The sequence below is a fragment of the Aphis gossypii genome, chromosome 3 (genome assembly GCF_020184175.1).
Source record: "Aphis gossypii isolate Hap1 chromosome 3, ASM2018417v2, whole genome shotgun sequence".
NCBI lineage: Eukaryota > Metazoa > Arthropoda > Insecta > Hemiptera > Aphididae > Aphis > Aphis gossypii.
The window spans coordinates 46,041,182-46,058,902 of NC_065532.1; the positions used below are offsets into that span (position 1 = coordinate 46,041,182).

At 27.7% G+C, this 17,721-nt stretch overlaps 2 protein-coding genes across 6 annotated transcripts; both read left to right on the forward strand.

Moving 5' to 3' along the window:
* Window positions 1-188: 188 nt before the first annotated feature.
* On the forward strand, window positions 189-3,762 carry LOC114124557 (rho GTPase-activating protein 19). Of its 3 annotated transcripts, none has more exons than XM_027987847.2 (11): window positions 189-376; window positions 437-487; window positions 559-770; window positions 828-991; window positions 1,073-1,282; window positions 1,339-1,550; window positions 1,666-1,818; window positions 1,890-2,108; window positions 2,172-2,243; window positions 2,821-3,135; window positions 3,276-3,762. In XM_027987847.2, the coding sequence occupies exons 3-11, from the start codon at window positions 640-642 to the stop codon at window positions 3,663-3,665; spliced, it is 1,866 nt and encodes a 621-aa protein (XP_027843648.1). In that variant the 5' UTR covers window positions 189-376; window positions 437-487; window positions 559-639; the 3' UTR covers window positions 3,666-3,762. The 3 variants fall into 3 exon arrangements, with proteins under 3 accessions (XP_027843648.1, XP_027843649.1, XP_027843650.1); XM_027987848.2 differs by having other exon boundaries at window positions 189-329; window positions 412-487; XM_027987849.2 differs by lacking the exon at window positions 2,821-3,135 and having other exon boundaries at window positions 189-487.
* A 2,326-nt stretch (window positions 3,763-6,088) lies between these two features.
* Window positions 6,089-13,867, forward strand: LOC114124551 (neuronal acetylcholine receptor subunit beta-2-like). Of its 3 annotated transcripts, none has more exons than XM_050204268.1 (9): window positions 6,089-6,243; window positions 7,069-7,238; window positions 9,645-9,689; window positions 10,290-10,399; window positions 11,294-11,522; window positions 11,856-12,030; window positions 12,568-12,720; window positions 13,308-13,492; window positions 13,566-13,867. In XM_050204268.1, exons 1-9 carry the CDS (start codon window positions 6,240-6,242, stop codon window positions 13,728-13,730), a joined length of 1,236 nt encoding a protein of 411 aa, XP_050060225.1. In that variant the 5' UTR covers window positions 6,089-6,239; the 3' UTR covers window positions 13,731-13,867. The 3 variants fall into 3 exon arrangements, with proteins under 3 accessions (XP_050060225.1, XP_027843643.2, XP_050060226.1); XM_027987842.2 differs by lacking the exon at window positions 6,089-6,243 and adding an exon at window positions 6,811-6,968; XM_050204269.1 differs by lacking the exon at window positions 6,089-6,243 and adding an exon at window positions 6,915-7,007.
* Window positions 13,868-17,721: the final 3,854 nt, after the last annotated feature.

Consider the following 17,721-nt stretch of genomic DNA (forward strand, 5'->3'; position numbering starts at 1 on the left):
TAATTATTATTAAAAAAACAACAATAATAATAAAAAAATGATATTTAATAGACGTCTAGCAGCGAGCAGTGTGTCCAAACGACGGGAACACTACGGTCGCATCGTGAACCCGCACTGCGTCCTCGCGAACACGATCTTTTCCGTTCCTACCTTCAGTTTTTAACAGTCGGTACGCGAAAAAAACGAAAACATTAAACAAAAACCGTTATAATTTTACAAATATTATAAATTTAATTGTTCAGTGGTAGTTTATTAATTGTTCAAGATGTCTAAAACAATAAAGTAAAAAATTGTCAAACATTTATTATGTTACTCATTTACTTGCGTGGGTGTGTGTATCATAGGACATCAATTTGTGTATTATTTATTTCTATGAGTATGTTTTAATTTTTTTTTTCAATCCGATATTAGATTATATTGTTCGTTTACTATTCAGGATCATATAATGACTACGACACTATGTCCATTGGAAGTATTGGAATTTCAGGTATTTAAATATTATTTTTTGTTTGTGTTCTCAACCAACAATAAATTCATATTCCGTTTACTACTGTTTAGATCAAACACAATAAGTATTGGTACTGCAAATGAGTTTATAATTTTCACATTTCATTTTTGATATCTTCCCATTAAATAAAAATGGCAATGGAATTATTGGATATGAATGAAGATTGGAAACTAGCTAATAAACTAAGAATAGAAGATTCCGAACAATTTTATACATTGGTTCGAATGCATTTGTCATTTATTCTAGAATCTAACATTAAAGAGTGAGTTAAACATTCAATTTTTCAATTTTATATCTGATAATACTTTTTAATGTTTAGAGGGGAATGTACAATTGAAGAAAAATCAAAAATCAAACCCATTAAATGGTCTTTTATGAAAAAAGACAAATGTTCTGTGAAAGGTGTTATGGATGGAGCACCAATTACTCAAGAAGGAATTTGTCAAGTGTATCAACTTATTGATTTCCTGTCTAAAGAAGAAAGTATGTATTTTTATTTTATTTTGTAGGTACATTAATTTACTAAAATCTTAGAATAATAATTATTAAAATTAATATTTCTAGATGTCATGCAAGAAGGTATATTTCGTAGAAATGGTTCAATCACTCGACAACAAGAACTGAAAGCACTTTTAAATCAAGGGCAAACATTAGATTTATACAATGGACAGTTTACTGTTCATGATTGTGCAACTGTTTTAAAATCATTTTTAGCTGAACAACCTGAACCAATAATGACAGAAGCATTTTACCCAGCATATTGTCAAATATCAGGTACCTTTAACACAAAAACTTGAAAATATTGTATACTTATCATGATTGTATTTTAGAATTATGTCAAAAAATGGAGATTAACAATAATAGTCAACGGTTACTGAGAGCACTGCAACTTTTATTATTGTTACTGCCGTTTGATAATTTAGTACTATTAAAAGATATCATTAAACTACTTCACTTCACTGCTAAGCACTCAGACAAGAATAAAATGCCTCCGGATAATTTAGCAACATTATTTACTGGTCATTTAATTGTTCCAAGAAAGGTACTTTGAAAGAACATTATGTTACTTAATCAGAACCTTACCTAAATTGTTATCCAAAATATTTGAGTAAATTAAATTTAAATTAATCTGGATAATGTGTTTATACTATTTATAGTTACCAGCAGAAGAACTTTATCAAATAACTCAAAATCTATCACACATTGTAATTTATATGATTAAATTAGGATTTGACTTATTTAAAATTCCACCAAATTTATCAGTAGATATTAGAGCTTATTGGTCTAAAAAAACTTTACAACCTGTTAAGGTATAACAATGTTTTATTTATTTATTATTTGATTTATAAATAAATATTAAAGATTATACAATGCATCATAGGAGGAAGGAACAGTTGCTACAACAGTATTTTCGTTCACTGACCGTACAACTACCACTAAAGAAAATGAAGAAAATCCAACAGTCAAAGCATTAGCTGAATTATATGCCCATGTTCATAATTTACCAGAATCTGCTGAAAAACGTAGAATGTTTATTAAACGTGTTAGCAATCACAATTCTGTAATTACACCTAATAGAAGTCTTACAAATTCTATCAAAGTATGTAATTTGAATAACCCACTGAGTATTTGATAATGTTTGTATAATAATATTATATTATAGAAACACATTTTTAAAAAAGGATCAAAGTTTAAACAAGGTTCAATGAAATCAGCAGAACGACAACAATCAAAGGTAATAAATAACAAATTATTATTGTGTAGTAAAAATTATTCTATAATGTGTATCTATATAATTTTATTAGTAAAAAGTAATTACTAACAAATATATTTTTATGCAATCAATTTTTAAACTAATCTAGTAAAATATAAATACTTCTTAAAATAAAAAACTTCTTACCCTTCCTCATCTTTCTTACTGGTCTTTATTTATTTTTAAAATAAAAATAAAAATAATCTTTTTGAATTCTAACTTAATTCTATATTATTATTGCAATTAAGTTTCTATTAGTTATTAATTAAATCTTTACTTTAAAATAACAATAAAAAATAATTTATTAAATTACACTTTTTGCCCCTTATCAATTTAAATTTTATTAATCAACATGTTTTAAATCTAGTACAATATTTATACTCGTATTAGTAATTAATAAAAATAAAATTGATCCTATTTTACAATTATTACCTAAATAAAAAGCTTTGGTACTGTTTATGTTAAAAAAAAAATTAATGCTTATGTGTTGTCATTCCTTTTCCTCAAAATTGCATGAAAAACTAATCTGTGCATGTTGTGTCCATTGGTATGTGCTCAGCTTGCAGAAGAAAAAATCAAACCATCTGCAGCTACTTCTTCTGATAAAGAAAATAAGGATGATTCATTTAAGATTAAGAAGAAAGGCACAAAAAAATTACCTATCAAAGAAATGAAGTACTCAAAACTTGAAGACCATTGTTCACCCAAATTAGATCTTGATACACCAGTGGATTGTTTTTCTACTCCTAATGTTGTTAAGCGTATTAAACGTTGTACTAGTACTCCATCGACAGTTACCCCACATCAGCAACATCCTAATGATGATATGTCTCCAATTACGCAGTCAGCTCAAAAAATGACCAAATCTATGCAGGTAGTCAAGATGAGTTTTTTATATGCACAAATGCCAAATACCAATGTATGCTTCTTTAAATTAACTGCTGTTTAGTTGAAATTTGTGTTAATTTATATTATGAAAATCAATAAAAACTTATTACTCCAAACTTTTTTCAGGAAACAATGATGACTCCAAGAAGTCGTAAACCTGTAGTAGCATTATCAAACTCAAACATACATAAAATGAAACCTTGTAACAGTGATTCAAGTATTTCAAATATGCCAAGCCGACAAAGTCTAACCTCTGTATCATCTAATCCCTACTATTTAATGACTTCTGGAGATTCATTGTCCAGTTCATTTCGTGACTATCTATTCAGTCAAAGTGTACTGACTGCTAGTCCAGTAGATCTCAGTTTTGGTGATACTAGTGCATCATCCACACAGTCATTACTTTCAGATTTAGAGGATGACCAATTACAATTCTCTAAATGTACCTCTTCTACAGAAAGTTTACCAAAAAGAAAACGATTAACCAGTGAAAATTTTAATGAAACATTGCTGTGAAATAATTTTATACATTTGATGTTTATTTGTTTTTATTTATATAAAATTAGAAAGTGTTTTCTTCATTTTTGTGTCTTCCATATATATATATATATAATTAAAACAAAAAGATTCATTCAAAAAACCAAAACGAAAATATTGAACTCAATTCCAAAAGTATATGTTCTGTATAAATTTGTTTGATTATTGAGTATGGTGCTTTGATTTATCAACAATTTAAAGTAAAAATTGTAGTTATTATATATTAAAAATTTGAGTTTCTAAAGCCTTAAACTTTATAAATTTTTATAGATTGTATGTGATTCATTTTTATTTATACTTGTACAGTATGTTAATAAAATTGTAATATTATTTTAACTATTATTATATTTTGATTACTCCTACAAATAAAATTTTAATTAAATTAAAATTTTTTAATTATACTATTCAATTGTTGATTACTTGAAACATAAGTTAAATTTTAATGGTTATAAAAGCATATCATGTTACAAAAATAGAATTGTTATAACTTAGTTAAAAAAAATTTTAAATAATTTTGCTATGTTTTGATATTATAATATGTGGTTGTTTTGTTTATATTATATATCCATGATAACTAGTAAAAAAAATTATAACATCAACATTGAAGGTAGTTTCTGATGGTAAATTAAATCTGATTTATGTTTAAAAAAGGTAAAATAAAAAAAAATCTTGTATCTATCATAATAGTCGGTAAACAAAATTAAACAAATGAGAATTTATACATAAATCCAGTATTCTTTTTCGAAATCTTTTGTTTTTGTTATTCAAAAATAAATAACCATAAATACTTAAAAATGTTCATTAAATACAGCTTTAGTATTTCCCATCACAAAATGTAAATTTAAAAATATTCCGGCTGTTTATAAGCTATTTAAAAACATTTTGAATATTCTATTTTTATCATCATAAATCTCGATAGTAAATGATATTGGTCAAAATTCATGATTTTATTTGGAGTTTTCTCATTAATTAGTTATTTACCAAATAAAAAATATCGAAGATACAAGCTAGTAATATATATTTTTTTTTTTTTGTAGTGTTAAGTTTAAAATGTTTGCGAAATTTGAAAACTTCAAAAGTTTTCAAATTATTTTATAATAAGAAATTTAAAATTTGAAAGTGTTTTACCGATTTTTCGTGAGTCACAACTCACAACATTCAGTTTAAATATTTATTCAAGATTTCTCATAAGTTACTCTAACAGAAATCAAGAAAACATTTCAGTAGTGATGTCGTTCACGATATACCAACCTCGTTTTATAGCAGAACAAATTCATACTAACATTTTGTAAATATTTAAGTCATTTTTTAGTTGTTCCTTATTCATATCAAATTATCACAATGAAATTATTACACCGTTCTACGGTAAGATGTCAATCCCAAGCCCAGCTTAAGGGGGAGGCACATCCCCAGAGCCCACGTGTCCCCATATGCTTCTTGGCTTAAAATTACATTGAGGGATAATTTCTACTTTTTAAAGTACCTACGAGAATGTTTTTATTTTAATATGATGTTGATTAAATTAAGTATGAAATAGTACATTTTAAGCATTTTTGGGATCAGTTAAAACCACGGTTTAAAATCTTAAACCATGGTTAAAACCAACATTTGATAGAAGTGATGTACTCAAGATATTTAAATGATGACTGAATGTAACATTATTAAAATTTACCCTAACATTCATATTGTTCCAATTGTAACCATTCCTGTTGCTAATTGTACTGCAGAGGGAGTATTTTCGAAATTGGCCAAAAATAAAAATAAATCTTCACAAAAACAAGTGATTTTATCAACAGAAAATTATGTTATTCAAAATTTAAGCTCCGATTAGCCGATATAACCTCCCTTAGCTTTTTAGGTCAACTGATACTTATGTCTTTTAAATACAATAAAATGTCTTATCGTCATTATATTTATATCCCGTACAATATAATTGTAATTTCTAATACAGACTACAGTATACAGGCTATTGCCTATTTATAGGTAAGAACTAATAATAAAGATATATTATTATCTTAGTAATATAGTATTTAATTTTAATTTATTCATTTTTACGAGATTTCTTGTTGACTTAGTATATTATATGATTAATGATTATTGATTATGTATTTGTATATTTTGTAGTATTGTCATTTAAACATTAAATCCATTATAAAGAATTTATTAATGTATTTAGATTTTTAGATTATCAAAGTATGTCGGGGACCAAACATCCTAAGGCTACAACTCCGAGACAAAAAGTCCTATCTATGTTCGTGGACTGATTATTTTGACAGGGACGAAATGTCTGCGATTCATCATTATTCCTAGGAACTATAAAAAATTCACTTTGTATTAAATTAAAATATTAAATATATGTTATCGTTTCACCTTTGATCCTCAACCAGCTATTTTAAATGGGTTTCTGATAAAAAAAAGGCATAATTAAGTTCATCCGTTTTCTTTATAAAATCAGTGGTATGAATGTGTTTTCCAAGAAGCATGTCTAAGCATGACAGCTTATGAGGAATCAATTAAATTTTAAATGATACATCCCATGGTCACATCATACATATGAGTAAAGCATTTGTTAATACTTAATATTGTCTAATGTTTAAAGATATAAATATATAATATAGGTATTTTATTAGTTTTTAAAATAACAATAGATAAGTAGTGAATGATAATGTGTAATTTTATAGTAAAATAAAGAATTATTACATACAAAAAAAAAATTTTTGATATTTGATTAAATATTATAAATTATAATAAATAATAATATGGAATAGTGATGTTGATGTGGCGTGGGGTGCTTTAGCCATTTTTACCCATTTTTATAGGTATAAGGTTTTTTTATATAAATACTTTTATTGCAGTCATCATTTTAAATTCTATTTGAATTTAAATATGCTAAACATGATATCTATATAATGTTCACGAATGTTATTATTTACTAAAATAAAACATTATTTTATTAGTGACTATATACAGGCATGCAGTTGACAACTATTATTAAACAATAGACACAATAAAATAAATACTATGTTTAAATATAAAGAAAGATTTTTTTGTTGAGCCAGCCATAAGGTTTAAATTACCAAAAATGCCACAGATAAGCTATTATTATTACACTAATACGAATGATACTCCACAGACACCGAATCATGACTGATTAACATTTAAAGTGGGCGTTTATTGTATACTTTTACAGCTTTAGCTTTTAGTTAGTACTTAGTTTTATATTAAACACGATGGGTGTTTATAAAGTAGCCTTATTTTATACTTTTGTGTTTTTTTTTCTTGGTAAATTATATTGTATTTAACGGTTTTGTTTTATATTATGTATTTAAAAATTATATTTATAATGATTAATGAATCAGCTAAGTATTAATTTAATTTTTAGGTGGCAGTCGAAGCAGTGAAGGATGCAATAATGATTTAACTGGTGCATCTGCTGCTATACGACTTTCAAATGATTTGTTTTGCTCATACGATACCAACGTAAGACCTGTGGTGAATCAATCATCTCAAACAACTGTTGAAACCAGATTTTACGTTTTCAATGCTCATATGGTAAATACAATTATTTTAAATTCATATTTATTTATTTAGTCTATGCTTACATTTTATAACTATATTGCACTATGCGTCTATGCCACTATATATTTTAGGATTACCTAAGTATAGCTACAGTTGTCTATTTACGGAGGAGGTTATGGGGGATAGATCCACCCTTGGTCTTTTTTTTTTACCAATAAGTTTAATCAATTATTAATAATAATGTCGTACGTAAATTATAGAAATAGGTACAAAATACAATTATTGAAAACGCTACACTTAATATTATAATATTGAATATTGATTTATTATTTATTAAGTACCTATTTGGAAATATTATGGTTGTCAGTTGATGCAATTATGTCCGTAGTACATGACTTATTATTGCTGATGCTAAATACTATAATCGTATATGATTATTATGATTTATGATTGAAAACAATTCGTATCATAAAATGCTGTATTGCTGTCAATCGTCATTATTGTCAACAATAATCTGGCTATTATCATGCTTCTAATAATAAGCGATTGGTTGCTATTTCCAAACAAATGTATACATAAATAGGCATTCTAAACAATAAATTCCAATTTATAAATGGAATAGAAATGATAATCAAACTTAAGGTATATGGAAACGGCGATTTTCTGTCTTTGTCTAACACACGTGTAACATAGGATTATAGACGTATTCTATTTCCAACGTACAGATTGATATAATGTAGCGATAAGAATTATAAAAACAGATGTGAATTTGTTGTCAAGTCTACTTTAGATCGACTTTTTCACATTTTTAATATTACCCCCCCCCCCCTAAAAAAAATTATTATTTTTTAATACATTGTTTTTAGGATTTGGGGGGGGGAATATCAATAATGTGAAAAAGTCGATCTAAATTCTAATTCATATATTTAAATACTACTAGACACATTACAGCGAAATATCCGCGTGAAAAATATAAAATCGCTATACATGCATGTCGCAATTATTCCGCCGCGGAACGTCCGCTGCGGATATTCCGCAAGTGGAATATCACCGGCCTAAAATACAAGTTAAAACAGTTTATTACAAACACTAAAATACGAGTAATTACTTATTTTTATAATTTATTAGTACATTAATTTATTTTAATCCAGCATAATAATTCCCTCCTCAATACTCATTATTGTCGAACACTCGCGCTAGTGCCAGCGCCGAACTTCCGACCCTAGACAAACTAGGCAGCTTTTTAGCGAGTAGTGGCCTTCACCTTCCCGGGGCCTAGGTCCCCGGCCAAGTACCAAAAAAAGAACCGTTTTTTAGTAGCTACATTGAGACTTCGAGACCCTTAAACTAGGAGTACTGGCTAGTGCACTATTTTTTACATGTTTCGTCCTACCTACATATAAATCTGTATATTTATATTAATAGGTAGGTACTATCACTGATTTTATTATTCATTATTGATTCTTTAATCAATGGTACTACATATTATACATACAACATATAGTATTATTTTTTTGGCATGCAATTCGGATGCACCGATTGTATTCTTATGGTTTTCTCGATTTTATAAAAAAATAACTATAAATAATTAACTTCAAAACAAAATAATACAATTTTATAAATTTATGTGTTGGCACTTATTGTCTATTGATAATAAGTATATAAATTCACAACATTTTTCATTTTTAGGAACGGTGGTGATGATAAGTGTACCCCCCTACACCGTCGAGGAAATTTTGTTTTCTAACGTACATACCCTCCTTGACATAATCTTAAATACGCCACTACTTGGGAATATATGTACTATGTAGTATAATACAGAATAAAATTCAAAGATAGGGTTAATAAGTAAAAACTTAAACATTTGATTATAATATTGTTGGTTTATCTATCGTTATCATAAAAGTGTTGGACATTGATTTTGTTTTTTAGTCATGAAGGTCCATGAAAACAATGTCTATATTTAGAATCATTTCGGGTGGGGTGATGTTTTGATTTTTGAACTTCTGTATACGTAACTACGCAAGTGACTTAACTCATTATATGTAATCATAAGTATAAAAAAAAAATAGGTAGGTATAATATTTATTAGGAATGGGAAAATGAATAGGTACTTATCGGAATATCCGTATTATTCTAATTTAGCGATATGGCTGTCCAAATCCGTGATTTTGTTGGATTTTAATTTTATTAAAAAAAAATTCTTCTAACCTAAGAAATTAAAATAAAATTAATATACATTATATACTAGTTGTGTCTAATAGATCTAAATCACTTCTGGTTGACACATTTTTATAATTATTTAAGCATAAACTCTAACTAAAAATATAAATTCCCGGATGTACCCATCCATTAAGGCTTAATTCTGTATTAATATAACAATATAGTCTTGTTATTACCATAACATATTAATAAATAATATCATTATTTTTATTTTAGAACGAAAAATGGGACATTTTACAAATGAGTATTCAATTAGTTATGGTAATGACTTAATTATTAATTATAATTACTTATTATTTAATGGCGCAACTAGTGATTGTGGAAGGGCTTGAAGAGGCATTTTGATCTCAATTTTTTTTCTTTAAATTTAAGATAAAGCCTAAAGGTAAGTTTTCCCTGCAGCGTCCAGACGTAACACTAATCCACACTAAAGACTAATAGTATGTCCGGACAAACTGTGATATTTACCAACGGGCTCCAAGTAGAAAAAAGGTCACATATAAAATTACTCGTTCAAATTTTTCCTTAAAAGCATTTTTACATGGGCGATATAGGTACCTATTAAGAAATTATGGTACCTACAAATTATTTTGTCATTATATCACCAAACACTACACATAAACTTTAAAAACAATAAATGATGGTAGATATAATCATTTATATAATATGTACTTATTATATTTTATAAAGGTAGGTACCAATTCCTTTTTATAGAAGTACTCTCTCCTTCCACAAAAAAAAAAAAAATAATACTTAATATTAATAAATATGTTAAACCTAGTTGCGTCAATCATCCTTATAGTTTATACTAATCTAGTATTTGTGAAAAAGTAATAAAATACCAGATATTTTTCCATATAGGAATGGACAGATGAATTTTTAGTTTGGGATCCTTCAAAATATGACAATATTCAAAAGATGTATAAAGAGTCATCCCATATTTGGGTACCTGACATTATGTCATATGATACGTAAGTCGATATTATCTAGTTTTCAGTTAGGTAGAAGAAATAGAATCCAATTGTGTACTTACAATGCACAATTATTTTTTTTTTTTTTGAGAACATGACTGAAATATATTTGTTGAAAAACAAAGACACCTATGAATGTACAATTTTCAAAATAACAATCAAATTTTATGTTTTTTTGTCAGCTTCAGATAAATCTAATAATTTTAAGGGTAAATATCAATTGAATTTTATTTTATTCAGTATAATATTAATAATTGTATTCATCATTAAAATTCCTTTAATCATAAAAAATCAGTTGTTATTTAATTAATAAAATCAAAAATGATTAATTATTGTGTAAAATATATGGTGGTTATGTCATTGTTTGAGTTTATTTTAATTAATACATTTTTTTGGAATAATATAACCAATTGAAAATCAATACATTATACTTTTATTGTAAATTTTATATTCAAGTAATAAATTATAAAAATTTTTAAATTATAATTTTAAAGGTTAGTTATTTTTTAACAATACTGCTTAAAATTGAACGCATAAATGTTGTCATGTTGACATTCTTTCCTATTTGAACAAAATAATGCATGAGTTAATAAAAAGATGGCTATTATGTACTATATATGAAAGCTTTCTGAACTGTTTATTTTATTATCTAATATGTTTAATTATTAATTTATTATTGATATTTTATATGGTTTGTTTCAAACCAAAATATTTGAAAATTAATAAATTATAAAGATCAAAAGATCTTATATTATATTTATTTTATGTATATATTTTTTAAGCTGTATACTATAGTGATTAGTATATTTTATACGATTATACCTACCTATGTATAATTAAATATTCAAATGATATTTCTTTATTTCACACTAATTTATTAATGTATTATTTTAGGGGATTCAATGGTGATAATAATGAAGATTTTTCTTACTTTTTACCAATAAGTATGGTGAGAATAACTAATAAAGGCAAAATGAAATATAATCACCGTATAACTCTAAATGGTCAATGCACAACTAATATAGCCAAATGGCCATTTGATTCCCATAACTGCACTTTCCTTATAGGATCTCCCGTGTATACTAATGTAAATGTAAACTATTCGTTTACACATGGATATTATGTGAGTATAATATATTTTAATATTATTTTTAAATAGGTATTAGGTACCAAGTATAAATGTATAAAAAAAAAATATATATAAATCTATTAAAAATAATGACATAAAGTTTTAATTAATAAATAATAATAATATAATTTACATAGTAGAAACTAAAGATACTTAATTCTTTAATAGGTAATTTAAGAACTAGGTGTCTAGGTACCTTTAAATCTGTATAATACCGTTTAACCATTATTACATTTCTAATTAAATAATTCAAATGTGTGAGCAAAGCCACATGTATTACAACATACAATTTTAATTCATTTTTTTTATTATTACTTATTTTTATAGGATATGGATTATTATAAACCTAGTAGAGAATGGGAAATTAGTGGGATAAGCCAAGAGTGTATGAATGTCTTATATTCCTCTTCAAATTCATCTGTGCACTGCATCTTACAATACGATATAAATATAACTCGATTTTCAACCATGTACTATTCATCCATTGTAATCCCAGCAGTTGGTATGAAAAATTATTTAATATTTTTTAAACATTAAAAGGATGTCACCCACATGTGTTGTCTTAGACACATACATGATCAATTTTTATTCACCAGTTTCAATAATAGGTATGCTTTCATTTTTTTTATTTTACATTTTGATATTAATGTGAATTTACTTATTTCAAACCTTTAGGTCAGAAAATTATTTGTATTCTCTATCAGAGGTTTTTTACAATATTTAAATTTTTAAGTGAGTTATAAGTTAAATATTAAATATTTTAAAATGCTCATAATTACGTAACTTAATAATTTTAATATTGTAAAAAACCAATGAGAGAACATAGATAATATTCTTACCTAAAAGTTTGATAATAAGTCAATTCAATCATTCGATTGAAATTAATCAACACTAAAAGTACACAATTGAAACGACTGGTGAACAAAAATGTACTACCTATGTAAAATGGAGACAACATATTATTATGCGGGTACAATATTCTTTTAAATTTATATATATTTAAGTACTCATTAATAATTATTTATACTTGAAATTATAGTGATTTCATTGATGAAAATATTTACGTTTTTTATGGGTCGTGAATTTACATTTCGATTCATTTTATTATGCTTAATTTTCATTTCTGAATTGCTGTACATACAATTTTTGGACACAAAATTACCAAATAATGGAAGACAAACAGTATACATAGGTAAGCTAAATATTCACATTTATGGCTGTTTTAAGTACTTAACTCAATTATAATATGTACCCACAAAAGCAAACTGCCTGGTGGAACTGTGGGTATAGTATAGACTATAGACTAATAACGCTATTGGGTGATAGACTTTCTAAGGCTGCTGAATAGCACCATATAAATTTATAATTTTTTTATTAAAATAATATTATAATAGGTAATGACTATCAAAATAAATATATTTAGCTATATTATAATATACCTACTCTTAAAACAGATATAAATGTAGATTGTCACTAATAAATATTACTGAAAATATAAATTTAATTCAAATATACATTTCATTTAGGTATACCTATTTCTACAGTAATAATTTACAATATAAATTTAAGATTTTCAAAAACAAAATTATTATTATTCTTATTATTTTTGTTACGGGGTTTTTAATAATTTTGAAAGAGCTAAGTTCCTTCTAGTTCATCTTTAGTAGAGACGATTAACCCTGCTTTCCCACTGGGCCAGACACCTTCCAGTATACTTTTGTGTACCTATAAAAGAAAAGTATAATATAAGATATATTAATACCGTGTGTTACATTTCAGTTCTATTGTACCGCAACTCCTTAATTCTAACAGCAATAGCACTTATTATAACTGTTATTAGTAATGAATTTTATAAACATGGTACTGATGATTTTCCTCGTAATGGTCCTGAATGGCTCAAGTCTGTATCAACATTTCTTTTAAATAAAAAACCAATCGCTATGCTAACTAATTTTAACACTCAGGTAAGATAATATATTATTTAATCTTACTTTAAAATGTGATAATAGTTCCATCTTAAGAGTGATTGGGTTTTAGGGAGCTGAGCTTTTAATAGAAAAAAATGTGGAAGAGGAATCGCCCAATACTCAAAGAGATGAAAATGCCTTGTTTTGGAAAACACTGTCTAACTTATTAGATCGTCTATCGTTTGTAATTACTCTAGTAATTTCAATGATAAATTTATGGTTTTTAATACCCTAATTAAATTTACTTACACATTTTTTTTAAAAAAGAACAATGATAAATTTATTTAATTTCTCTTGTAATTTTAAAAAGTTTATACAGAATAAATTTTATCTATATACTTATATATCATAATATAAAAAATCAACTACAATAATTGTACTGTACTTATTATTTTTATTTTTTATTTAATGTTACACCCATTACAGGTAATAATCAATAACTATATATTATATAGGTACTATTTATAGAATAACTACAAAGGTTCTGAAAGAGTTATTGTAGCATAATTCAACTACATTTTTAAATTAGTTACCTACTTATATTAAAAATAAAGATATCTAAAAACATACTGTGTTGGCAAAACAAAAATAACTTCCAATTTATTATTAGGATTATAGATTTTATTTATGTTAATCACGGACACCGTTTTTTTTTTAACCTACGATGAGGATTCTCTGGTAGTGTTTGGGCAGGTAGGTACTTGAATCTTTTATAAGGGGATTGGGATGATTTTGGAGCTTGTGAAAAGCTTATATAAAAGAGGTGTGCTTCTTCATCGATAGTTTTCATATTAAAATTGTTAAGTAGTGTTTGTTTGAGATGTATGGCGAAGCGTTAGAGGAACATATAAGTGTAATATTTTGCAACATTTGGATTTTGTTAGTTTTAGATTTTTTACTGTTCCCAAAGCTGTAGTCCATAAGTCCAATTTAGATTTTTTTACTGTTTAGAAGAGATTTGTATATTAGTACTTTAGTTTTAAGATAGGTGCAAACTGTTTAAATAAAAGAGAGCTGAGCATACACAAACAGGCATTAAGTATCAAGCTTTTGTTATGGATGTGGTTATTCCCTATCACTTGTTTGTCTATAGGCTGAGTCTCAGATAGCCAGGAACGTACTTATAATTGCATTGGAAGCGAGAAACTGGATGTTATTGATATAGTGTCAAAGTGATAGTTGGATAATCAGGCATATACCCTGTTTTAGTGTAAGTAAACATTATGTGGATTGTCTATTTTGGTTGATTTTAATTTATATCATTTGGTATACTACTCGGACATAAGAATTAAGGTTAAAATAATTGTATACTGTCTAGGTAAATTAGATGAAGCGCTTAATGAATTTTGAATTCATAATCGTAAATGGACATGATAACTTTGTCGTCTGCATAATCTGTCACAATAGTGTGCTCAGGCACGTATACAAGGGGGGGTCAACACCCCCCTCTCGAAAATTAATAGTTATGTAGTTTACTTATATTATCATTCATTGATAAATATTGATTATTGTAAATTTTTTTATGAACCCCTCCCCGAATTTTTTTTTTGTGTACGTACCTGAGTGTGCTGTGTATACTGTATAGCAGGGATGGGCAACTCAAAGTAACTAGCGGGCCACTTTTAAGTACTTTAAAATCTAGCGAGCCGCAATGCATAGAAGAAAGCAAAAAAAAAAAAGGTCCTTCAAATTTACTAACATTTATTTTTTATCTTTATTTATTTATATTTACAATTATTATTTAATGTGATACTTGAGGATCAGGTTTTTCTATAGACAATTTAGTAAAATCCACTTCTATAGTTCTATGTATGTAGCGCGGGCCAGGTAAAAAAGGTACGCGGGCCGCCAGTTGCCCATCCCTGCTGTATAGTATATTAAGTATATACTACTCCCATGGTATAGTGGGCTGATTGGTAATCGGTAAAAATACCCGAGGAAGAAATACCCACTGAAAAAATACCCCATAAAAAAAATACCCTATAGAATAAATACCCCATAGGAAATTACACCATGGAATCGGTCAGTTAATTAATACATACTACATTATAGATATTGTCACTCATAAGAATCCATTAGTACAATTCTAAGATTATATAGGTCTAAGAAGGCACAAATGAAATTTTAAATAAATTAACATTGGAGTATGAGTTTTAGAATCAACAAGTCAAAGAACAAATCAGTCGCGTGACTACAGTCTATTATATATACTATATAGTAGGTAGATATATAGGATGACAATTGACAAATCATGGCAAATGGCAATGCCAAAGGGCAAAGACCCCTTTACTTGGAACGGCTTTTGAAAATACAATTTATACATACAACAATAATTTCAATTTTGTTTTAAAAATCACGTCATATCGTTATAGAAACAAAAATAAGTGCAAAACATATTATATTTGTCCTGAGATCTTAGCCCTAATTAATTTTCGTATTACTCTGAAATACACTCGTCATTTAAATTTATTTAACATTCTATTTTATAAAATAAATACTGGCACAAATTTATTCCTCCTTAGAGGCTAGACTGCTAGACCTCTTCTTTTAACCAACATATTATTTCTACGACCTACACTTGTTGGTTTTTTTTTTTTTTTTTGGTATGTCTCTTTGCATTTAAACTAATGCTTTAAATGTTCTTAATAATTTATATGTTTAACTATCTGTTGTTTAAACATGGATTTATAATTTATATATAATTTTAAATTTTAGTTATTTTACTTATCATTATTATTGTATTTATTATTAATTTTTTTGAACTTAATCGATTTAATATTTTCTCGTGATTTTTCTATTGTTTGAAAAAACGAAAAATGTTGGTTGCATAAATAGATGGGGGGCAACACTTACTTGATACTACCTCAGGGATTCCAATATTATAATATATAAATAGGTAAAGTTTAAGAATATATTATATACTTAAGCTTTACCTATCGCCTACTCGCTTCTGAAACAGAGTAATTATTAGTAATTACTTATTACTATATGTTCTGTCTGTTCTGAAACAAATAAATATTGGCTATTGAGTATTGACTAAGGGCTATAGAGTCTTTAGTATGAATAGTACGATTTATTGCTCTATAAGTATATAGGAAGTATCTTTAGCCGTGTTATATTGAAATGGATAATCGTGGAACAATTGGCGTTTAGGACAAATGTTCCTTGAAGTCGAAACAAACTAGCATTTCGGATATTAATTCAATACGAACAAATTGACTTTGGAACAAAAGGTGATTCGTGTCCCGTAACCGGCGTAACCACTTGTACAGACTACAGCTGGGTATTGGCTACGAAAGTACGAACATTATAAGATTATTGGGTAATAGGTATTGAATAATATACATTTATACATGACGATAAATTATAAACCATTAATAGTTAAGTTTTTTTCATATTTCGATGGTAGTGTGGTACAGACCACGGAAACTGTGGCATTGCACGGGACCAATGATTTTATACCTACGTCTTGCACGACGTTAAAAATTAGTATTTTGGTTTAAGACCATTGCACACTCGGTAATATCATCGATTATGTATAATATTATGAATAATCAATGGTAATAACCAATAGCTGGTAGGTAACTATAACATCGCGGGAATACGTATAGCAAATAATAATCGAGGAGTTCAATAGCCGGCTAGCAGACCACCGACGTCGAATGGCGAATCGCGTGCCAACGCTCTAAAGCGAACGATAACACAAAAACAAATTACTATAACTCATTTCATAACACCTTATTTGTGCAAAATCAACGCCGCAGACTAAAGCGTAATTCCGTGACGATCGAAAATCGTTATAGTTAGGTTTTCGTCCGGTAAATACCGCGGAGACTGCACCTTCGACGTGACATTAAAATATTATTATTTCTTCGACGACCGGTTGCCGTCTCGTTTACAAAATAAGTTTTTGCGAATCGTTGCATCACGAAGAGTCGAGCGCACATCGCCGGCAGCAACTGGCAGGTTGCAAGCCACTATATGGCCATTAAGCACTATTGCTGCAGCGCCGCGGTCTGCACTGTGACGATGGCACGATGCTGCCGCCGGGCGCACGAAATGCATAACAATATCGCCGCCGGTGCAGCACCGTCGTTCGTAGCGGATGAGGAGGAGGAGGAGGAGGAGGAGTCGTGATGTTGTTCCGACAACAACACCGCCACCACCACCACTACTACTACTATTACTACTATATACTATATACTGCACTCCGCACCGCCGCAGAC